Source organism: Agelaius tricolor, unplaced genomic scaffold (assembly GCF_023055355.1).
Source record: "Agelaius tricolor isolate 1412-34295 unplaced genomic scaffold, bAgeTri1.0.p SCAF_10, whole genome shotgun sequence".
Classification (NCBI taxonomy): Eukaryota; Metazoa; Chordata; class Aves; order Passeriformes; family Icteridae; genus Agelaius; species Agelaius tricolor.
The window spans coordinates 11,577,339-11,602,525 of NW_027269270.1; the positions used below are offsets into that span (position 1 = coordinate 11,577,339).

The following is a 25,187-nucleotide window of genomic DNA, read 5'->3' on the forward strand; positions in this document are numbered from 1 at the left end:
TTATAAAAACTTTTAAAGATATTTACTTTAAACATTAGTTACATACATATAAACATACAGAGAAAGCTATTTTGAGAAAAATACAAAGGCGTATTTTTCCCCCCCCATTAAATCTGTAGCAATTTCATCTCAGAGTTTATAAATAAATGGATAGGGAGAAAAGTATTTAGCAGTGATGTGATATAACTGCGGTTGTCCACTTCCCCTCTGTCAGGTTAAAATACTAATGAAGTAAATTTTGCATAAAATAATTTACTCTAGCTTCTTTCAAAAACTCATTTGCATTCCTGACGGATTGATTAATCTAGGAACTGTAAACAATTGTTAGCAATGTGCATTTTGCTTCCCTGTATTCTGCCAGCCAAGCAAAATCCCCTCAATGCACACATCCTTACAGGAATCAGTACACGGTCTGCTTACAAAACAGCTCAGATTTACGACTGCCTGAGCCATTGCTTAGGCACAGAGATACTCAGCAAACCTAAACAAGTGTGCTTACATCCCTCTCTCAGCTCTTCCTGTCATGCTCTATCTCACAGCATTGCTTCTTTCTAAAATGTGAGTCCTGGCTACTGCCCCCATCTCCCACAGAAAAATGAAACCATGATCAAGGCACTCAAGAGTGTTTGCAAACATCATTGAAGGCAGATTACTCCTTCAAAATTTGACTCTAACTCACTTAAAACCTTTGCAATGTTTAGATTTGTGAATTGATAAATACTGACAACAGAATAAAGAGTAATACGTTCAGTATTCTAATCCACTGAAACTTGATTCCCTGTCTCTAAATAATCCCAGTGCTATCACATTTTCAATCCGCAGGGAGGAAAAGAAAACCCAAGCATTGGAAGAGTTATTTTATCAGATTCAAAAACAGATGTCTGGATTTAGTTGTGCAAGAGTACTCTGAAATGTCAATTTAAGACAAAATCATGTTGCACAGCATTATAAAGTCCTTTAAGCCAACTCTAAGCAACAAGAAATCTAAAGTTAATTCAAGTGAGGGATGAGGTAAGCACTGAACTACAACTACTTAAAGGGAAAAGGGAAAGTGTAAAATGAAATATATTTTATTCTATACACGGAACATTTAAGAAATAGCAAAATCTGAATTTTTTTTTAAAGTTGCAGCACCCCCTGTATTTCCTCTTTCATTAAACATGCCTGTTTCACCCACCTGCCTATTTGAGTTTTCAAAAAAAAACCACAAACAAACAAAATCCACTTTAATTAAATGCTCACTGAATTGTCACTTGCTGTATTTCAAAGAGCCCACTCAGCCTCTGCTTTTGGATGTCTTTAGATGACAGACCAATCTGTGTGCCCTTGAATACTCCATTTAGGGGATTTAACTGGCTACACTATTGTTTCTGACAAGATGATGTAACCACTGGCTATCACTTTACAGTTAATATAAAATTACATATATTTCATACAAATAATGTTATTATTTTATATACAATGATTGCAAGAACAAAAATGAACTTCTAGGCATCCCAGGGCTATGGCTACATGAAAAGACAAGGATGGCTGAGGCGGAGGATGCTGGAACATCACACTGGGTACAGCCAGAAGTGGAGCTAACACTCGCCTCACCAACACAGAGCTCAGTGACTGCTTGATATTTCCATTAACACTGCAAATACACAGATCCTTGAAAAGGATGGGACAAAAGCTTTAGAAAATGTGGCCAAACAAAAAATGACCTGGTTTTAGCCAAGGAACTTAGCAAAAAGAAACCATCCTTAAAAAAACCCAACCTAAAAGATAAGGAGATTTACTGACAGTAGGTTTAGTTTCAGGGTATTGGAAATGACTTTTCAACATTGAAATTGAACTGTTCAGAGAGCAAGTAATTAGAATTTACAAGGTTGTCTTCAAATCTGACAGGACTGGTGACTTTAAGATCAGCTACTCTAAGTTAAACAACCCTGTGCTACTTCCCCTTTGACTAACTGCCAAATAATCACAGAAGAGAAATTAAAAAGATACAATTATTTCAACACTTCTGATCAAAATGGACAGATCCTTGGAAATAAAAGCATGCAAGATGCTAAAAAAATCTGAAACTGCACCAACTGCAATTGAGATTAAAGCACTGCAATATATACAGCTGTCTCCTTCTATAATAATTTCTACTGGGGGGAAGGAAGACCATTAATGCCCTCTTTCTTCCAAACTTTATTGTATTGCCTTTTCTATTTTGCACATATGGTTGTAAATTCACTTTCCATACACAAATCCTCACCCACACATATCCCTCTTACAAACATGTAAAATCTGAAGCAACAACCAGAACTCAAGGTCACATTTGCATTTGCTGTCAAGTTTAAAAAATCGTTTTTCTGGAGTAAGCTGGTATTTGCCAGAACTTGCACTGTTTCAGATATCATTTCCCCTGGTCCTGCACAGCTGGAACTACCCAGATGCAGCTGATTTAATGAGAGGGTGAAAGCAGAGGAATGCATCTGTCTGATGGTGGTTTGTTTCAGCCCCCCACAGGCTGGGGCTGATTTCTAGCTTAAGTCTTGGAAATCAATTTAAGAAAATGCATAGCAAAAGAGAGCCTGCAACCAGAAAGATAAAGGAGTATCTGTCTGTGCCTTTGCTCACAACTGCACAGTTAACCAGCCAACCACTGTGTTTAGAACAGAAAAAAAAAAAAAAAAGAGAGGCAGTAATGAATTGGGCACAAAGCTCAGGATAAAACCACAGATGACTGATGTAAAAGCAGGAAGACAACCCTGTAAACAGACAATAGGGCACAGGGTCTGTGCCTAATGCATGCAGGGATTTTTCAAATGACTTTTTTTCCTCTCTCATAGAAAAAAAAACCACACCAAAATTACCAACAGAAGTCGTGGAATACCAAGAGATCTTGGTTGTTTTTTTTTTTAACTGGATACCTTGCAGAAGCTTTTTATAGCTGAATAAACAAGCACATGCACCACAGAAAAATATCTTCTACCAAAGCTGTAACTTTGTCAGCACTGGAGCTGGAATTGGAAGTTTTGCTGAGGAAGAAACTACACAAACTACCTAAAAAGCAGATCCTTGGTGAGTAAGATATCCTAGAAAATGCGTTGGGATCCAGCCCCACAGTAACAGCTGTACAATGAACTGTAAAAAATGGATCCCCATGGACCATTCTGTTCCAAAAGGGTGCAATAGTACTTCATCCATTGTTTTCTATTATTGAGCTACAGTTTTAGAAAGGCACCATCTGATGACTTCAAGACACAATATGGCACCGACTAGAGTACTCTCTAGTAGTAGTACTCTCTAGTACTTAGAGAAAAGCTACCCTCTTCAGTTTAATTTTTTAATTTTTTAAATAATTAAGACTTAATTGGCCAATTTCTATTTTTGGCAACTAGTTCTTCATAGATTGCAATGATCAAAACACCATCTTATGGTCCTACATATGACTGAGTTTCCTTCATACTTACATTTTTATCAGCATTTAACATATTGAATTTCTTTAGCACTCCACTGTATAAAGAATTTGTAGTGAAATAAATAAATCAGCTAAAGCTGATAAATTATGCCGTTCATTCAGTTTAATTCTTGGGAATATTTTCACAAGCAAAAAAAATAAAAAAAACCAAAACAAAACAAAACAGGAAGTACAGAAATTTATAGCTGGTGAGATATGGGAGCTGGTCAAGAGACTGCAAAACTATTTGCATTAATGTCCTGTATCTATACAGATGTGAGGCACTTACCTGCAAGAAAGCAAGCAAGCTGGGCTTTTTGGGGGGATTGGGGTTTTTTTTGGTTGCTTGGTTGGTTGGCTGTTTTTCCCCCCAAAATCCTGAATACCAGCTATTGAACACAATCAAACCTCAGGAGGAGCTACTTCTAAAGCTGGACAAAGTCACAAATTTTTAAGCAGTGCTTTAAATTCAAACTGTATTTTCTAGAACTTTCAGGATGTCAAAAGAATAATTTTTTTCCCCAAACCTAGTAAGAAAAAGTGTCCCCTCAGTGATGTTTCACGGATTATATTCAGAACCTTCAGGCAGTTTCTCAACCTTCTTGAGCAACTTGGTATCCAATTATGGGAAAAAACACCCCAAGGCTGAATGAAAACTCCCTTCCATGCCTTGCTTCATCTTGTTAATGCTGCAGAGATGATGAATAGATTTTTGGCCCATCATCTGCCACCTCAAGTAAATTTATTTTCAGGCTGTGCTCAGCCACTCAAATACTTACTGTGCATGTCTAATCAAACCATTTGCTTGTCAGCTCATTAACCAGTTTATAGGGAAGTGAAATGTATAAATTTCAGCCCTGTTTTGGCAAATGACCACAAGTAGAAGCTTCAAGCAAGTGAGCTTACTTGTTGTTCCCACATCCACCCATGCAAATTAATTGAAGAACCAAGTCTGGTGAATACAAAAAGGTTTAAACAACGTCATTTTCAATAGATTTTCCTCTGCCTTGTAACTGAAATTTTCTTCAAAATCTGTTTAAAACTTAAGTAACTCAGACACAAATCCAATGCTACAGTCAGTCAGTTTAAAACTATAGCTGTTAGGTAAGGCTAAGGGTTTTTTGCAATCACAAAAAAGAAATGCAGGCCAAACACTTCATATCCAATCACTTTTAAGTGAAGTAAAATAACCATTCCCACAGAACTGCTTTTCACTCTTCTTTCAGCTTGATGCACAGAAACTACAGTGAGACAAAGAATAACTCAGGTCTACTGAGAGATGATGCACAGCTTTTTGCCTTTTTTGTTTTCTCTTTCAAACTCATGTTTTGCCAATGAGAAACTGACTGATATGTTTGATTCCTCAAATCAAATTTCTGACTGGGTTCACTTTAGTAAATAAAGAAATGGTGTTATAACAAAAAATGTTTTCATTCCAAACCTATAAACAGAAAAAAATATTTACTCTGAAAAGCCGTACAAAACTCTTATTGCCACTGCAGATAATGCACAGATATGTCAGTTCACATACAATCTATAATTACACAATGTTAAAACTTTTTTTAGGATAGTCATTACTTGTTTATAAACTGCAACTGCAGAGAGCAACAAAGAAAATTGAGTTTGAAAATTGTTTTTTAAGAACACTGAGAAAACCATCATCCAATATTAAGTGTGTCCAGAATAAGACATATTCAGCATCAAAAGTACCCATGTTATATAACCAGACAGTAAAAAACAGGGAGGAGACATATTTTGCCATTCTCAAATTAAAAGTATGTAAACACTAAGTGAGTTGAAATACTGTACACCTCACACACCTTTGTAAAAATAAATTTCAAATGACATGTGGGAATTCTCTCATAAATTACAAGTTTTCCATTGTTATTAGAGATGCTACATATACTTAAATACCTGACTAAAAGTACCCTCTGTCCTCTTTCACAGGGGCATCATGGAGATATCTACAGAAATACTTGGTTTGATAGGCAATCTCAGGAATTTGCAGGATTTTCTTTTAGCTTTTTCCAAGCATAGAAAATACTTTAAAATATTTCACGTCAACTTGGAACTTCCTTTAATTAATATACTCATTCTATATATTGGCATTCTATGTTCTAAAATACACTTCCCTCATTACAACGATGGCACCTGCTACTAAAAATCTTCCAGTCCCTCTCCCCCCAAACCAGCTGCACTTCAGGAGGAGGAGGAGATCATCATATTCAATAAAGGCTATAACCTGTCTATTAATTAATGTACTATGAACTCCACCATAATGTCATGTAACCTGATTTAACTGCTTGTCTAATTGATTTGATGCTTTTTATTGCTGCTTCTGCAGCCACTAAGACTACCAACATTTAAAGAATTTGACATACTTCAGCCTGAGTTCTTTGATGCACTATTCATTTAATATTCAACTAAATAAATCACTTATCTTGCTGTTTAACAGTTATTGAGTGTTTTACACAATTTTGACATTTCTGGAAGTTTCTATAGATGATTACCTCTCAGTATTCAAGCACTGCTATCAGTTTCTGAAAAAAAAAATAAGAATACTGCAACTTTAAAAAATAATATACAGATTTGAATTTGTTACACACCTTTGGAGCCCATTATCTGAGCAATCTCACACTGAAACATGAATCCCAATCAAACTGTAGCTTACACCGCATATAGGATAAAAAGAATATTACACAGGGGGAGGCTCATATTCAGCTGCTATCTAGTCTGTGTATATTTTTGTCTACTCAAGGCTAGGACAAAATCCCTCCCTCATAAATGATCTGCTAGATATGCTGAGGGCAGCTAATACTTTACCACAAAGCTTTTAAAATTAACTGTGTTAACTTCCATTCATATACACAGCAATTTATATCACAAAATGCTTATCCACAATGAGTTACCCAACAGAAGTTCTGTGACACAGAAGGCAGAGCGGGTGTTGTTTTAAATAATCTGTAGCATTGATGTCAATCATCTCCCCGTGTGTAATAATCTCAGAAGAGGAATGGAAATCCAGCCCTGGGGTTTCTTACCTTAAATCTAAGCAACCACTTAATGCATAAATGGAGCAAATAAAAGAGGTAAGGAAAAAAAGCATTGAAAGGTTAGTTGGAACTTCAGGATATGAAGAGAAAGGAAAAAGAAAGAAAAAAGTTAAGCATTCAGCATTAACAAAATAATGTATCAGTAGATCATAGAAAGAGTGGTTAAAGCAGAATGTCATGAACAAAAGATCTTCAAGCTGAAAATTTTAATATACATTGACCACTTTAAAATTAGCATTCAAATGCTTGTACACTGTTTACTCAAGTTCTTACAGTGCTAACAAAAAGGCAGCTTCTTTCAAAATGTATCATGAGATCTAGATGGATTAACTTCAGAGGTTAATTTATTTGAGCTGTCAAAGCCTTATTTGAGCCTTATCAATGAGTCTGAGCTCATTTAAATTGTTTACATGCATTAGCACATTTACAAGTAGCTGAAATGGAAGCTTCTAACATATTAAGCTAATGCATGTTCTTTTATAGAGAATGCTGTTAGTTAACTTGATGCCATGAGATCTCTCTTGAACAAAGATCAAGAGCAAATCATTCAGTCTTGTAAGAAGTACAGCACTCTTATGGATACTGTACCACATATCCACATTTCCTAAAGTATAAATTAAGACATTAATCAACAGATTAAAATCTTACTTTAAAGCCTAAGTGCTAGCTTTTTGACACTAAATTCTGCATCTTACTGGCACAATATCGTACATCTTTCTCCATAGTAATTTCTTTTAAAATTACTTGTCTTTCTCTTTGAATGATCTGGTTTTAGTTCAATTCATCTAAATGTATCATTAAATTTGTTACACTTTCTGCAGCAATGAACAGCAAATATTCAGATGAATATTTAAATATGCAAATAAATAATTATTTAAATATTTGGATAAATAGTAGAGCATCCAGAGTAAATGATTTGTTCCATCAATTTAGGAGAGACTCTGCTCTACTAAAATGAAACATAATCTGATTTACAAGGAAAATCTCCTGTCTTAGAGTTTAAAGTTCTGTGGATCAATTAACCACTATGGTCTCTGCCTTGTCCAGCTATACTGGAAAACCAGGTCCCCCTGCACTGGCCACAGAGGTCAGTCACACTGGAAGGTCTCTCTGCAGAGACCTCAGCAGCACTGCCTGATAACTGCAAGGCCTAAATACACACCTCTCTCTCTGAAGGGAGCACTTGGTTTTTTTCTATTCTCTTGATTAAAGAACTCTTTGGTGGGAACAATAGGTTGGAAGACTTTGTAACTTGGGAAACATTTGAAAAAATTGTAAGCAAGTCTCTTTCACACAAAAGATTCTTTAGATTTTTGCAGCATTGCAGCTTCAGGGAGGGAAGATGAGGAGGGACTGCTGGGATGATACAGAGGCACTTGACTTCTCTCACATCTATTTAGAAACCATACTATAGAGCAAACCTCCCTGAACATTGTCTCCACTATGCTTCAAATTTCTGAATGGAAGAAGATGCTTAAGGGCCTGTACCACTTCTCTCTGCACAGCATACTGAATTTCTCAGCCAAGAATCCTCCCTTTTATGCCTGCATTATTCTGTTCAGCTTGCCATCTTTCTCAGTGGTTGCAATGAATGTCTGCTGCATCAGCATTTTGCCTGGCCTGAAAATACATAATTCCAGGTCCAAGTACTGGAGCAGAAGCCCTTTAGCAGAAAAAGGACAAAGAATGCAGACTGAGGAACCCTGATGCTAACTGGAACTTCAACACTGTTTATGCAACAACTCCTTCTGAATGTTCACTTGAAGGGAAAAGTATCACAGCTCAAACAATAAAGAGCTATATATACACAAATTTAAAGCTTCTACATACTTCATTTTTTTCTCTCTGTTCTAAAGCCAGAGATCTAATAAACTAATCTGGAGTTTCTCAAGCAGAACAAAAACAGGTTCATAAGCACAACTGGCCACCTCTCACCCATCAGCAAGAAAGCTGTTCCTTCTTCTGTCTTAAACATAGGATTAACCTAATTGGAACATATTTACAATCTTAAGGATAGCATGACTTCAAGTTCTCTGATTATTGTTTCACAAGTACACAATATTTCTTCATTTTCTAGACAAACATAGTACATGGTAAATATAATTTAAGTCTATCACAAGCATAACAAATGGATGTAAAACACACTCAAGTCATCATCCATTTGATGAACTATGTTCTTTTAGAAGAACATAATTCACTGCATCTTAGTATGACTGCTACATTGAGGTAAGTGGGATACCAATTATAATGATTTAGAGCTAGTGCTAAATAAGATTGTGATGCAGAGCAATTAAAAACTATTCTTTAATGAGTTCTAAAATGATCTCCCTAAAACAAAAAGTGATGATTAAAATATTAGCAACAGCAATCCTACAAGGTTAATATGCTCCATCCATATCCACAAGGAGATCTGGTGACCTGCATAAATTCAAAATTGATAGCAGATTTTAACACACAACTGGTAATAATTTCCTGGTCAAAACTGTAGTTATTAAAGTTAGGTATGTTTTTTTATTTGTCTTTTTAAAAATCTATTCAGAGGTTGATTCTTTGGGTAAGAAATGGGAGGAAGGAGACTTTCCAATTAACAAACAGGATGTTGAAGAGACCTTAAGTAAAATTGCTTGGGAAAGATACTTAAATCAAATTGCTCAGAATTTGAATTTTAAAAAGTTAGGTTAAACAACCTATTGCTATTCAAATGGCCATCCAAGCAGAAAAAGCAAATAGGACAACAGAGATACCCAGTTACAAGACAAGCAAAAGAAATCCTGGTGTACTTTGACTGGAAGAAGCATCTTACCTTACTGCTACTTAGCAGGTTTACAGATTTGTTAGTTTGCCTTGTAAAAATGATGTCATTTTGTGCTATTTACCTTTCATTTCCTGGAACTTTAATACTGTCAGTGTTCTCATTTCTGTACTTGTTTTCCTGGCAGCACAAGTTAACAATGAGCTCACACTTGCTAAGACTGTGCTTATATTCAGGATGTGCTTTTAAAAACATATATCTAACCTCACACATGATATTACTGCTGCTGTGTACATTGATCTAACAGCCACAAGTTGTGCCTCAGTCTGACCTCTGCCCTGAAATTCCTTCTTTTTTCCTTATCTTGAAAGGGAAAACCAGCTGGCTTTAAACTTGGCAGTAACACTCCCATCTCAAAACCCCACATGGCACAAAAGTTCTAGAGCACTCCCTTTAACAAAGCACATCAGTGGGTTTGTGTATAACTGACCCTGGCAGAAAGAAGAAAGGGGAGGCCATAACATTTCTCATGCAAACCCTTCCTTTATGTGAGCGTCAAAGTAAACCAGCGGCAATTACAGCTGGATCACACTCTGTGGTGCTAATTCAGCAGAAAAGTGATGGTCAATAGCCCTTCAGTCCCCATGTATATCCCTGGCAACTGACCCAAACAATAATAGCAGCATCACACAAGTTGATATTCAAAAGCATTTTTGAGGGTGAGACTCACAGTCCCAATCAGAAATCAGATTCAGTGAGTTTGCAACATTTAGAAACAGTGGGACAAGAGAAGGGGAAGGGACAACTGGAAATCGGACAGGACTCCTCTCATGTTTATAGACACATTGTCCAGGCAAGGAGAAACTGGTATATTACCATGAAAAGCATCAGGTTATTTTGAAAATATACAAAGACAATGAATTTGCAGTTTGGCTGTTTTAACAATATCACCTACCTTCACTCCATGTCCAATATCATCTAGAATTGTATAATCAATAGGTTTCCTGATGTAGCGAACTGGTCGCTCCAAGTTAGCTGGTGCAATGATTTTGTGAGTTCTTGAGGTGTTTTTGTTTGTAGTCAAGATACCAATTTCTCTTCTAGCAACTTTCTCTTTGTGAATGTCCACCGTCTACAAAAGACGCAGTGTATTTACTAACAGTGGTATGCATTGGAATACAGAGTCAGTATCAAAAAAAATTAAATCAGTTCTAATGCTTTGAAAATCTCTATACTGTACTAAACATATCACTACATATACTTGATTACAACATCTTTCTTCACCTTACTGCTGAATTTACCACCTCTAAAGCCACGCTAACAGCTGGGGGTTCTTTGGGTTTTGTGTTACCCTTGCTCTTTCAGTTTCAAAAAATTGATCTCCTTTCCATTCTTAGTGGTTTGCATCAATTTACTGACACTGTTTTGTAAGATTCCTTCACTTATCCTTTTTTATTTTACAACTGCTCTCTAAGCTTGTCTTTGGCATAGACTTCAACTAGATGAAGTGTAAGGATGCCTTCCCAAACCTTAATTTTAAGACCTGTAAAACAAATCATGAGCAGGTTTTGTTGCACTGCAAAAGTTTGCTAAATTAGGACTGGTAAATCCTATGATAGAATAAACTTTCACTTAGACAAATCAAGAAAGTATTTTGGTCATTACAACTCACTCATCACAAAGCAATGATTAAATTTTAAAATACATTCCATACTAATGTATCCACAATAAAGCCAGAGGTTAAGCCCATTGCCTTCCCTTTGGACACCCAGGGCCAACTTTATATACTAAAATCAGTACCCTAGGACAATCTTTGGTGTAAGACAAAGTCCTGCTGAAAATTCACTGCTTAAAAACATGTATGTGAATCTTGTTAGGTAACAAGAGTAAGAAAATGCTACCAAAAAGTCCACTTATCTCTTCCAGGAAATTATAATCTCTTACATCATGGGCCATGGAGTTCCTTGCCTTATTTAAACCAAAAATAATTGCTTGTTCACAAAACAGCTTTCACTATAGGAAATATGCTAAACTGTGAACAAAAGTTTTAGCTACAGGATAAAAAACAAAAGTAAAAACAGCCAGAATCACCACCAAACAGTCAGAGATTTCTTGTTACCACTTCAGTGATCTTGAATGGCACCAGAAACACTTTTCACAGTTTTGAATCAGGCTTTGTAGTAACTGGGGAACAGGTACAAATGAGAACTCATTTTCATAACACACATTTTTGTCTATTTTATTTTTCTGTGGGTAGGCACTGGAGCAGTGGGGTTAGCTAGACTCTTTTACCCTGCTGTTTGTGTTACTGATACCAAAACAAGCTAATGGAACCTGTGCTACCTTGAACAATCATCATAACCTTTAAAATGACCAAAAAAATATTTTAGAAACCCCAACCAACCCCCAAACTACTTCCAAGAAGTTATTTCTTTGCATTATTTCCATGCAAGGATTTCCACAAATACATGGGGCATTATATGTGAGCTTACAATACTATCATCAAGATTGCCCATTATTTCCCAACAACATATTTTCAAGATTTTGTAACTTTGCTAAAATTAGGCACTGACTACAGCTTTGCCATGTCCATTCTGCCACTCTAGTTCCACCTGCCTATAACTGTAAGGTTTCCACTAAAGGTGCATAGCTATTTCTGAAAATAAAGCTACAGAAAAATAGATTTTAAGGTGAAAATGTATTGGCAAATCTCTCTTTGGAAAGCTCAAGTTTGTTGCACAATGAATTTAATAGGGGTAGTTAAACTGCCTGGGACACCTGCACAAAAACCCACCCAGGTTTGGCCAATACAAAATTCTGCAGGAATTCAAAACAAGTGTTACAGAAACACATGTATTTCTGCAGCTACTTAACAACTAAACCACTCTCCAATGAATTTGCTAAGGTCCTTTCTGAAGCTCCCCAAGATGACCAGGACTATACACCAACCCCCAACAGAGCAGTGCAGCTGAGCTCTTACAGTGCTATATTTGTGGTACAAGCACAAATGCAAACAGAGCACAACATTTTCCAGGCCAGAGTACCTAAAGTACACCATTCTGCATCAGGGTAAGATGTCAGAGATTTCATCTTCCATCTCAGGCTTTTATCCCTTCTCTGTGCTAGACCCTTGCTTTTGCAGCAGAGGGAATAGGAGCACACACTCTGGAAAAGATGGCCACAGACTCCTCACCTCACCAGTCAGAGGGCACATACTGCCCTAAGAAGCTGAAGATATGTGATGGCAACAGCTTGGGAGGACAGTCTCATGACTGATGCACCACTGATGAATTAAATCTCTACTGCAGACTATCTGTGGTTAGCCATGTCACTGGAGAACTGCAGAGACATGACTTTTGTATGTTCTTTGTCTCACAGGCCCCTGATGCCATTTGCTAGAATGTTAGAAAACTTCAGCTGCAATAGCAGCTGCACTTCAGGATGTACTGGAACATCAAAATCTTATGGGTCTGAATCTGGTCCTTCAAAACCATTTTATGCCTTGGATATTGCACTCAGAGCTTTAATTTCAATCCAGAAATCAAAAAGAAAGTTATTAGTGCAGGGTTGGCAAGATGATTTCTCACTTTCTATTTCAAGTGCTAGAACTCTGCAACTTTGAATATGTTCTTTCAGTACTTTCTGATGTAATTATCTACTAATATAATGCAAGTACAGATATTTAATGCTCATGTTACTGTAGCAATGGTAACTTGGTGCTGTGCAAAGCTGTTTCCATGAATGAAGAGTGGGTTTTCAATAGGAGCCACGGGTACAACCAGCTTCCTTAAGGACTATGGTGATCATGAGGCATGACTACAGTAACAAACAATGAAGTGCATAAAACCTAATTAAAACTTGAAGTTCATCTGGTGGGATTTCCCTTGCATTATGATTCAGAACATCTCTTTTAACTTGAATAGCTACAGAATGACTAAATGTATATAAACTGCACCTAATTCTGGTCCACACACCTAAAATGGTATTGAAAAGCGTTAGCTGGCAGCTTTCCAAACACTTCGTTTTCTTGTTTAGTAGACTATGGAAGTCATGAGATCATAACAGACCCATAAAATAGCACAAAGGAACACTACAGTATTCCATTAGTAGAGGAGGTAACAAAGATTAACCTGCTACCAAAGAAAATGAAAACATTTATCCCCAACACACAGGTAATTATTACCTCCAGTACTAACATAAATCCCTTATCAAGACAGGAGAATGGACCAAAATGTTTATTCATCAGTTTAGAAAGTATAATGAGAAGGTTTTGGGGTTAGAGCTGGACTAACAGAACACCTGGCTTCACCTGGCTTGAAAACTGTTAGGAAAAGCAGATAGGATACACTGTGCCCTTCTACAACTTAAACCCCTGTTTTCTAACAAGAAATTTTGGATACCTGACAGCATTATTATGCTTTTAAAAAATTGTTTCACATATCTCCATTAGCTTTTCCAAAAGCTTTCATGTGACAGTTAGTTAGAGGTTAGGCTCATTACTATCATCTTTTCATATGCTTTCCAAGATCCCTGCAATAGCCAAGGGAGAGCTTAAGGGGAACAATAAGTGTGAACCACCACATATTTTTCTGTTAGGAATTTTCTGGCCATTTTGAAACATCAGGTTTTCATACTGAATGCAAAAAAGCCAGTCTCACGCTCTGAAAATATTAAAACGAAAAAACCCCATGAAATAATTTCTGGGAAAGTCAGCACTACTTACAAGTTCACTTAGAAGTCACTGAACTCATGAGTTTTGAGAAATATTCTCTTCTACCCATAAACAAATTTTCCCAAAGTATGAAGTTAGTGTTTAACTAACTTAAGTTAGTTTTGGCTGGGACAGGATTCCTTTTCTTCGCAGTATGGGCCAATGTTTTGGATTTGTGCTGTGAACAGAGCTGATAACTCCAGGATGTTTCAGTTACTGCTGAGCAGAGACTGCACAGAGTCCAGGCCTTTTCTGCTCTCCATCCACCCACCCTGGGTAGCCTGGGGTGCACAGGAAGGTGGGAAGGGACCCAGCTGGGACAGCTGGCCCTGCTGACCAGGGGACAATGCTCCACACGGCCTCATGGTCTGCAGCCCCGGGCTGGGGGAGCCTGGCTGGGCACTGCTGCCTGGGGCCTGCCTGGGCAGCTCTCAGCTGCTGCTGCTGAGCAATTGCTTTCATTTGCAGCCTTTCTCCTTGGGTTTGATTCCTCTCTTAAATATTAATTTTCTATATTATTATTATCACCATCCTCATTAAAGAGATATGTACATATCTCAACCCACAAGTTTTCTCACTTTTACCCTTCTGATTTTCTACCCATAGCCTGGTAGGGGCAAGTGAGTGAGCAGCCATGTGGTGTTTAGTTGCCAGCTGAGGTTAAACCACAACCACAAGCATGCTGAAAGTCTGAATTACAGTGAAATTTCAGAGACAAAAGTCCCCAGAAGCCTTAATTTGTTCCTCTTCTCAAACAATTCTAATTTAAATTTATAAATTAATGCTAGTCTGGTAGTCTAGGCTTTTAAAATTCCGTTTCAAAAATCTTAGAAGAAAATGTTGCTTAAATCTAGTATTGCTGGACTTTTATTTTTGATTAATCTTATTAATTTGATGCAATTCAAACTAATTGCAAATTACCTTGAAAACTGGATTATTACTTTAAAATTAGCAACTGCCTAATACTGACATGTTGGAAATGTGACATTAATTGTCTCAAGTTGCATGTAATTTACACACAAAAAGAAAGAGATCATAATACTATAAAAATGCTGAAAAACTACTTGTTCCATAAACAGGTAACGTGCCCTGTGCAAAACTGGCCTTGCATCACCATTTTTAAAGTGTTTTGCTATTCTTGTGCCTTGCAAGCATAAGACAAGTGAGAAAGGTCACAAACCTTTACTGACTTTTCAGTGGGAAGCCCAAGTGAACTGCCCTGCAGAGACTGAGCAGCTGGCAGATGTTGCTGGAGCCCAGCTAAGCAGCAGCTGTGCCTGCAGAGAATCCAAGGCTGCAGTCTATCCAATGCCTGCTCTCACAGCCCAGAGTGTGGCAGGCAGTTCTGGAAGGGGAGGATGTAGCACATCTCCCCACAACACAGTGCCACTGCAGAAAACTCAGCACTGCTACTCACCTTGGTGATAACCTGCTCGTTTATATAATCAGCAGCAGAGTTATTTATACATGACCTTGCTAAACATGAAAAAAACATTTCTTATCATACAAATATTAAAACCTGAAAATCTGCCAGATTAATTTAAAGAATGTGGACATTAGTAGCATTTCACAGTGACTGCTAACTTGAAAGCTGCAAGATTTTTTTTTAATAAGTATAAATATTTGTACATATGATCTGCATTTAAGATTTAAATTCATAGTCAAATATGAAACACTGTGTATCATCTAGTTCTCGACAAGGTTCAAGAAGGCAAGTAAGAATAGACTCATCAGCTTTCAGACCAAACCAAAGTAATTCTAGTTTTTAAACCAATAGGATTTAATCACTTCCATAAAAATAGTTTCAATAGTAACAATTTCCTTATTCACAACCTATACACAACTTGAAAAAGCACAAATTATTATCAGCTTCCTTTTCAGCTCTTTGATTAGCTTGGCATTTAGAAGGAAACACAGAAAGGGATTTAAATTGGCATTCTACCAATGAACAGAGAATCACAGTATTTTATCTTACAAAGTTAATCACACCTCTCCCAGTCTGAGCTACTTGTACAAAACAAGCACTTTGGGAAAAATTTTCATACCAAGCACCAAATGATTCTGCTTCCTTCTTTGGAGCATATGTGGAATCCCAAACAAGAATTAAAAGTGGGATTCCATCAAGATATCACAATTTGCACATACTGTTTTCTAAACTTAAATACCAAGACCTACTGACTAAAGCATTAATGCAAAAATTAATTTACCATCTGTAATTACCAACCTGTTTTCTGTTCTATGTTACTGACTTCATTTCAAGTCAGTCTGACTGAAATCCTAATTTGGCAGTTGGGTATTACACCACAACACATTTTCAGTCCTGTTAGAAAAAACTCACCAAACTTTACACCCAACATAAACACCAAGGAAACCTTCTGCAGATTAGGCTAATTTTAGAAGTATAACCAAATTTCTTGAAAATAAATTATTTCTTTCTAGAGAAACTGCGTAAAATATTTTTTTAAAGAAAAATAACCCTGGAAATTAAGACAGATAACACACTAACCTACAACATTGGTATTATGGGGGAAAGCCACTTCCAGACACATTAACTTAACTTAGTAAAGTTCCTTGGATCAATACACTTCATGTATGAAATATCCAAAATTTAAATACTGTCTGCCCCTCTGATATTATTTCTTCCATAAAGATTTGGGGAGCATCCTAAATACAGATGCAGGCTCAAAAAACCTGAAACAAACCACATAAAAAATCCCCCCAGACAAACTAGATTTTCAATTTTACAGCAGTATTTAAAAAAAAAATCACAGATTTTTTTTGGGTTGTTCAAGCTCAACCTATGAAATTTTGCAGATATATCTTCATTAAGTGTTGGGGTACTGCTAATTTAGTGCTCTATTTTAAATAACTAGCTGTATTGTATAAAGGTCAAAGACAATCTGACCTAGCTCTCAATCTGCATAAATGTCACCTTCTCAGGAGGAAAAAAATTAAAATGGTATGACTCTTTCCACAAAAGCTACTTCACAGAAGCTGTCTGACAAAATGAATTTTCCACATTCACAAAATGCAAAATATACTGTCTTTTGCATCAGGCTCTCAAACAGCTGAACACATGTGAGCTGGCACTAGCCTGTGAGGAAGCACATACACACACAGAGCATACAGATACAGCACACAGGCATACACAGGTAATTCATAACATTTTCTGGGGGAAAAAATTAATTTACTTGTCCACATAATGATTAACATGGACCATCTAGCAGAAGAAATCAAACTTGCAGTTTATTTTTGATGCAGGTCCATGAGACAATTGAAGCAATCTAATAGCACAGCCCTATCAAAAGAAAATCCTCCCCCACCTCTTTCTTTGTACTTGCCCTGGGATTCCTCTGACCCAATCAGAGGCAATTCAGCCCACTAGCCAGCATAAAATTATTCACTTATTTTGCTGGTTCAAATAGATCCAATCCATCCATTTATTTCCTACCTTGCAAAGCCCCTACTTTCAAATGTTTTTCTAAATAACACAGTATTCTTTATTTTAATTTATATTCTTGCATGGAGATCAAGAAACACTAGTAGCCAAAATGTATTGACTAAGACACAAAATATTCAGTAAACACACAAAAACCAGAACCAGCTGTATCATTGCTTTTAATTTCTCTTTTAATCCATCAAGTGGCTGGTAAATCTCCATTTTTATATATCACTCATTCTCAGCCCATTCTGGCAGTAACTCTTATCAATGTGGTGATTGAAGCTGGGTTCCTGATTATAGCAGCTTAGTTTACTGCTGCTCAGAAAAACTGCAAACAATGGCAGGAGTTCTGCAGCCATACACAAATTGAAACATGAATTTTGGCTTTTGTTCATGTCACTGCAAAGTACATTTGATTAAGAAAAGCCAGGAGCAAACTATTTTTGTCATCTATGCTGTTGTCATTAGATGCCAGTATTACAGCCACAGAAAAAGTAAAAGGATGATGAGTACTGTTTTTCACCATCCATTTAGTATTTCTTAACATAATATTCTCATTTTACCATTAGCAATTTTTCTGTGCTTTTTGCTTATGCAGAATGATCCCCTCTCCAAACAATAATCTGGCTGAGAATGCATTTAACCTGCTCTGGTATGTAAAATGCTCACACTAACACTGGTATAGAATCACACGATGAGACCCAATCCCAAATGAGTATGAGAAGAAATGCATCCTTTTGTTTTAAATTCTTCTCTCTCACAAGATGTCAGCTCAGAGTTTTACTTGCTATGAAATACCAAAGGCAAAAGAAGAAAGTCTCACTTGTGAAATGTGGTTGATTGAAGATTCCATGCGCCGGAGCTGGGATGCCTGGATATCCAGCATTTGGAGAACATTGTTGGCCAAGGTGTTGATCAGATAGGCTACGCTTGCTAAGGACTGCGTTGTGTAGGCTTTGGTTTCTTCCAGGGCTCGCTGCTTATCTGCTGACTGAAAAACACAAAGAAAAGGGTTATTTGGAATGAAGTCTTTCACACAAAGATTCTTGGAATGAACTCTTTTTGCCTCTCTTTACAGACAACGAATTATACAAGTCAAACTAATTCTAAATAAAAGTTACTATTTTTCCACAGAAGATACCTTGGTATTTAAAGCGTTTCTACACTTTCTAAGAAGAATTAAGCTCCTTTTCTTCTTGAAATATACTCGGATTTTTCTTGGAAAAAGTTCAACTTCTCATTCAATATTTTAGCAATTTACTTGAAAAGCACTTTGAGACACCTATCCTAGATTTTATACAGTTTAGAACTGTTTCATTTTTCTAAACTTGCTACTTCATTTATAACTCCTAACAGCCTACAAGGAGCTGCCAAATACCATATTCCTCATGTCTCCTAATCACTTAATCCTCAATCTCCTAATCATTGCTGTTACAAACAGTCATTCACAGAGAATGAACTATATTCCTGTAAGATGGTAGCTGAATACAATGTGAGAGGAATCCTTTTACAAAGAGTAAGTCCATGTTTTCTTCTTGAACATGTTTTGTACTTTTTCACATTGTGAATACTTTCTTCTATGACAAATTAATATGATCCATTTTTCTAGTAGTAGAGTACCTAAAAGTATTTAGGCTATCAACAGACAAGATATCCATTAGAAATTTAAAAACATACATACATTTCAAACAGCATTAAAAACAATAAGCTAAGAATTCTAATTTCTGGGGTTCTGTGTTTCTCCTTGAAAAATAGTTAATATCACTAAGATGTGATCCAGTACAAATAATACAGATTAAAGCACTGGTAAAATATACAACTAAAATGCTAAGAAACTTTCCAGTTTTCAAGGCTTTAGTACACAGTGAACTTCACTTTCAGGTGATCTTTAGCCATCTCACAGGCTGATGGTGCTGTTTCTAAAGCAATAAATGTTTCTCTACTCCCACCTGTCATTATTATACTGCATTTCATTATTTCCTTGGCTTTTTATATTATCCACATAGGCTGGGTATCAAGATCCAAGAAATGTGCTGTTATTAAAGAGGGAATATAAAGTCATTTCACATCTTTCAGCACAAGCTGAATCTAGCATCCATTGTATTATATGGACTTTGAGAAGCACAGAAAGTAAGCGTACATGTATTTCAGGAAAACAATTCCTACAGCTCACTATGTTTCCCAAAACCTTGTAGTAAGATTCTTAAAAGAAGATTGCTAGCTTTCATGGGGAAAAAAATCCCACACATGTAAACACACACAAGACTTCAATTAAATGTTTAGATGAAAGACACTCAATACTTTTTTTATTTCCTGCCAACTTCCTGTGTCCATAAACAACATGGTATCTTAGCTGGTATCTTAGCTGGCCAGTTAGCAGGCTGCACTAGTACCAGTTCCTCATCTGCTAGGAAGGAGCAGAGCAGCAGCTGCTGTTCATCCAAGAGCTGCCTCGACAGGGCAGGAAGGAGGAGTGCTGCAGGAGTGAGCCTTCTCACCGTGTTTCTCTCCCATGCAGAAGACAAAACAAGACCAACAGAAGAAGGAACTGAAAACTTTAGGAGCTTCTAAAGGCACAGTATGAGGATATTGTCCAACAGAGCACAATTATAAATGCTGCCTTATATTTAACAATAAAGAAGTTAGAAAAATGCTACCCCCAGATCTCATGTAAGAACTCATGACTTTTAACCAGCTGAACAGTATGTCTTGTACATAAAAGAGCTTGAACTCAGCTTAAGGACTCCCAAATGAAGATACATCAAGCTCTTCACCTCTATTCTCACATTGCTGCCTTGTAAATACACTTTCCTGCCCTCTCCCTGCTCACACCCCCAGCTCAGCCTGCACACTCCCCTGCAGCAGCCACGCTCCACAGCCATTCAACCACTTCTCAATGGCAATAATAAAAATGACCAGAAGCTTGCCTGTTTGGCTCTGCAGCTGCTGCCAATCTATTTATAGAAGCAGAAAATGCTGATTTCCATTAGTACACTGTATATCCAGAGGAGCTGAGCATAATCCAGCAAACACAGTGTTTTTTCATTAATAGGCTACGTATTTGAGAACAAAAGGAATAGTACCTGTAATTTTAAATATTATGAGCCTCTGCTATGGTTCTTCTGCTTAAAGAAGCACAAATATGAATCCATGTTCAGATCTAGTCCTTCCAGCGATGTAACCCACTAGCTAAATTCAAGTCACCCCCAGTTCCAACCAACAAGGAACTGACTTCTCAAATGCAAAACACATTAAAGATCTCACAAAACAATACTCTAAACTACTTTGGAACTGTTATTAGCACCAAACCCCATTTGATTGATGTGTCTAATTCATGTATTTAGCCGATCACAACTGTTTTTTGCAGAACCTGAACATCTCTGAGGCAAACTCCACTCACATTTGGCAGAGCAAAACTAAAGTTTGAACTTTCTTCCTGTGAAGAATCTGTTCAAATTAAAATGACTACTTGAACCTACTACTGTCAATCCATTTCAAAAGAAGAAAAACAATTAGTGACAGCATTTTAAAACAATCATGTTTACCCTGAAAACTTTCAAGAGCTGAAAACTTCAATGACTCACAGCAATAGTAAAAACTCTAGAATACTCACAGAAAAATCTTAAGTTCCCCTGTGGAAATATAACAATAAATGGCAGTTGAATTTTAACTTGAAATGATAAGTAGTGTTTAGCATGAAATCCATCTTTTAATTTGATAAGTAGATTTCCAGATTTGGTATCTTATCATATGCTCCTATGTAACAAGATCCCTATTTAAACTCCACATGGACACCAAATTACATTGCTTGCAAATGCTGGCGTGCTCACTGAGTGTGTAACAATGTAAATAAAGGGATTGCTGCTAATAAGATAATGGTTTCAAGTTATCAGTAAACAAAATTCAAACATAATCCTCGGCAGTCTAAGTTCTGATACTCCTGATCTTCCTAACACAAAAATACCAGTCAGTATGCTTCACATGAGACTGTAAGGCAGACAAAAAGTTGTATCAACATCCATACCTACCAAAATTCTCTAGTGAAAGAAAAAAATATCAAACTGATAAGACTCTACAGTAATTTCAGTAACCTATGGAATACTGTTTCTGTGAAGAATATCAAAAACAAGAGAAACATGTTCTATGTTCTTTATAACAAAAAACCTTTTTCCTGTGGATACTTAAGCATATTAACCAGAGTCCTCAAAGCCCTTCAGTTCTCAGAAACATTGTGTTCAGCATGATCAAGCACTGATAGCAAGTGTTTTCAGTGCCCTGACCTAAATTAAATGCCATGAAGCAGACCTTTGAGTATCTCTCCATTTCAGTTTTTAAGTATCTTTAGCATTCACACACATAAAATTATGCATGCCTATGAAAAAATACAGGCTCATAACATCTATCCACACACAACTCTTAGGAAAGCAATCCTTCCAGCCATTAGATCAGTTTGATCTGTATTTTTTAATGGAAAATAAATTTAAGAAATCAAAGCTACTGTTTGACAGACAAGTCTTCTGAACACTGCCAGCATAGGGATCCTCTCATTCCTAGACCTAACATACCCATTCCATTGTCTATGCAGGGCCACATGGCAGACTAAGTACCTGACCTAGTTATAATTAACTTTAGAAACAAATGCTTGTTTTAAAGTCCAGTCACTTCCATTATCTTCCCTGACATGCAAAATTGCAAACACTACCCCTAATAAAACTATTTAGCTGCCACAAAGAAAAAGCAAAGCAACTCAGTGAATTATGGTCTGAGCAATTGTCATGGTATTATGGAGACTCAGGATCCACTTCCATCAGCAGTACCTGTCACAGGAGATGTCCCCAACACTGAGTGCACACTCCATCTGCTGTAGTGAATTAGACCAGGAGGCACATTCCCAATGAAAATCATCTGATCCATAAACCAAATTATAAGCTTTGCCTCACCCAAACCACTGCATAGCCAGAGAAACACAAGGAAAGATACAATCAAGAATAAGGAGGGAAGAACTATCCAGAGTTGCTGAGCTTGCTAGAAAAGGAACAAGTGCTGGAGCATCACTGCAGTCTTTCCAGCCCTCCACTACCTATAGTTTTTCTTCACCTGAACTGTGTCTCTACCTCAAACTTGTAGCTTTGACTTCTCACACAATGTTAAAATACATGAGCATCACAGCTGGATCATCTTCACAGCATTAAACAGAAATGTTTAGATCATGTGTTCTGTGCCCATGTTATGGAATTTCCAGGCAGGAGCTTAGCATTTATACTAAGCTTTATCATTTTTCTCCACACAATGCACACATCAGGTGTTCATGTGAGTCACAAGGCAGCATCCTTTTCTCCTGCTCTCAGCAGTAAGAGCAGCATTTTGACTCACCACGGAGCTCATCTGATGCTCCTGCCAGCCACACATAGACTGGGGACAGGGTCAGCTCCTACAGGGAGCTGCTCCCCCCCCCGCTGCAGCAGGAAGTGTTTCCCCTTGCACCTGGACACAGCAGCAGCCATGGCTCTGCCCAGCTCTCCCTGGAGCATTTTCCATTTGTGGGAGGCACCCAGTACTGAAACAGTTATTTTGTCTCCACCAGAAAACAAAACAAGCATCAGCTACATGGAAATGCTTCACAGGATGAATCCAGCCTGAGAGCTACAGCACACACTACAGTGACTGTACAAACTGGGGCTTTCAGATAGCAGGAGATCAAAGTCACTCAAGTCAGCTACAAATGCACAGACTTCACAGGCAGTCAGAAAAGCCATGTCTTACATACACAAGGCAATAGTGTGAGCTTGCTTTCAGACACTGGAGAATTATTAACAGCTTCCACTTCCACATGCCAGTCTAACAATGGACACTAAATCTAACAGCTCAGAACAATCATAAATGTTCTGCTCAAAAACACTGCTCATTTTCTATTAGATTGTATAAACCAAATTGCTAGCATTAGAAATTACGTGGAAATCAACCTGCAGTAAATGTAAATATGACTACCTTTCATGTCAGGATGCAGAGCCCAGGCATCACTACTTCTTCCCAGTCTGGAAGTTCCATATACACTATCTGCACAATTACACTACCAGATCTGAATAAGAAATAGCCTGGACTGCTGAGTCTATAAAATATCCTCTTACTTTAGGAATTAAATGTCTCCATGTTTATTCTCCTGCCTAAGAAAACACCAAATTTTATACAATAGAAAACAGATGACAAAGAAGAAACAAATACTGAATGGGGCAGATGAAAAAATAAAACATGCAGTAAGGTATCCAAAATGAGAAAACTATTTGGCTGTATGATTGGCAAAAGGAATTTCTTACATGTATATAGAGCATAAAATGCAGGGCTAGAAAGAAACAAAGAATTTAAGGCATTCTCCCACCCAAAGAGTGATCAGCCAAATCCTAGTGATAAGGTCTGTTGTGTCCCTGTTAAGAACCTGAATATTTTTGTACAGAAAAACAGCTACTAATGGAAAAATTCTACAAAGAAAAAAAATTATGGGAGGCAATGTGAACTCTACAGTGAGATTTACAAAACATCAATCCAACTAGGTAAAACTAGATAAAAGAAAAAATGCTACCAAATGCTCAAAATGCTACCAAATGAGAAGGAAAGATTTCAAAGATAGCAACACATTAAGAAAAATACATTTCCTATGAACTGGAAAGAGCTCATAAAGACAGGTCTGAAAGTGGTGCATGAAAGGAAACATTAAAAGCTACTGGCATTTTAGTTGGCTAGTGTAGTTAGGTTTCTTTCCTGCTACAATAAAAAAAAAAAAATTGTTCTTTATCCAGTAGTCATCATCAACTTGGAAATTCACAGTTCTGCAGTTGGGCTAACAAGACTTATACAAATTCCACTGGATGAGCCAAAAACTCTGGACCTATGAGTTGAGAAGGAAATTCTCAACTCATAAGTGATTCTTATTACAGAACACTGACACAAGTTGTTGGCTTTAATATCAATATGACTACAACAAAAATTTCTTCCAAGATTAATTATTAATGTTGAATTGAAAGGGGGTGAAAAAATAGAGTTTTTCACTTCTGAGGCTACTGTCATTCACATCTTTTAGCAAACAGAGTTCTGAATGGGAAAAAAAATCTCAATTCATACTCAAATCAACTCTTCAAGGGATTTGTGCATGGGATTTATGCAGTAATATTTAGGCATAAAGGTGGAAGCTGAGGTTGAAGAGTGTGGTTGAAGAGTGAGGTTGAAGTGAGAGGAAGTGAGGTTGAAGAGACTAACTACACAAAAAAGTATATCCAGAATACACTAATCAGTTCCCCAGTATATAGAGCATCTCTTGTTATTGTTCAAAACAGGAGCATTTAGTGAAACACACTCATATGTGTGATGAAAAAGTAATGGTAAAATTTTAAAAAGAAGACAGAAGATTTGTTTCATTTAATCGATGTAACAGTTGTTTCTTTTGATTACTGTTAAGACAAACCCAAGCTGGCATTTGTCTTACGACCAGCCAGCAAAACCCCTCAGGTTTCTGCTGAGGTTGCATCAGCTTCAAGAAGCCTCAAGAACAAAAGCTGCATGCTAGAGTTCAACAAGCTTCCATTATTCAGTACAAAATGTGCCCAACTGTGATACTGACAAAGCACACTTCAGTTTTCCTGTGAAAAATAGATTGAACTCTTATATCATCCTTTTAATTGTTGCTGAATTCCTTGAAGTTACTGAAAGCCTCATACATAATTAAGTATTTTACACACTTTTATTCAACTGCACAGATGGCATTTGCTCAGCCCATCCAAGTGCTTTCTGAGGTCCTTCCG

General features: G+C 37.1%; 1 protein-coding gene across 18 annotated transcripts in view; it reads right to left on the reverse strand.

Moving 5' to 3' along the window:
• The window catches only part of ABI2 (abl interactor 2), a 65,606-nt gene that overhangs the window by 21,028 nt on the left and 19,391 nt on the right, over positions 1-25,187 (reverse strand). For 7 of the 18 annotated variants that reach the window (XM_071434755.1, XM_071434752.1, XM_071434760.1 and 4 more), the window contains exons 2-4: positions 18,218-18,385; positions 10,197-10,373; positions 6,478-6,495 (exon numbers count right to left, since the gene is read on the reverse strand). In XM_071434755.1, coding sequence (XP_071290856.1) covers positions 6,478-6,495; positions 10,197-10,373; positions 18,218-18,385 — 363 coding nt within the window. The remainder of the gene's footprint in view (positions 1-6,477; positions 6,496-10,196; positions 10,374-18,217; positions 18,386-25,187) is intronic. The other 11 variants (XM_071434762.1, XM_071434758.1, XM_071434761.1 and 8 more) reach the window with 2 other exon arrangements.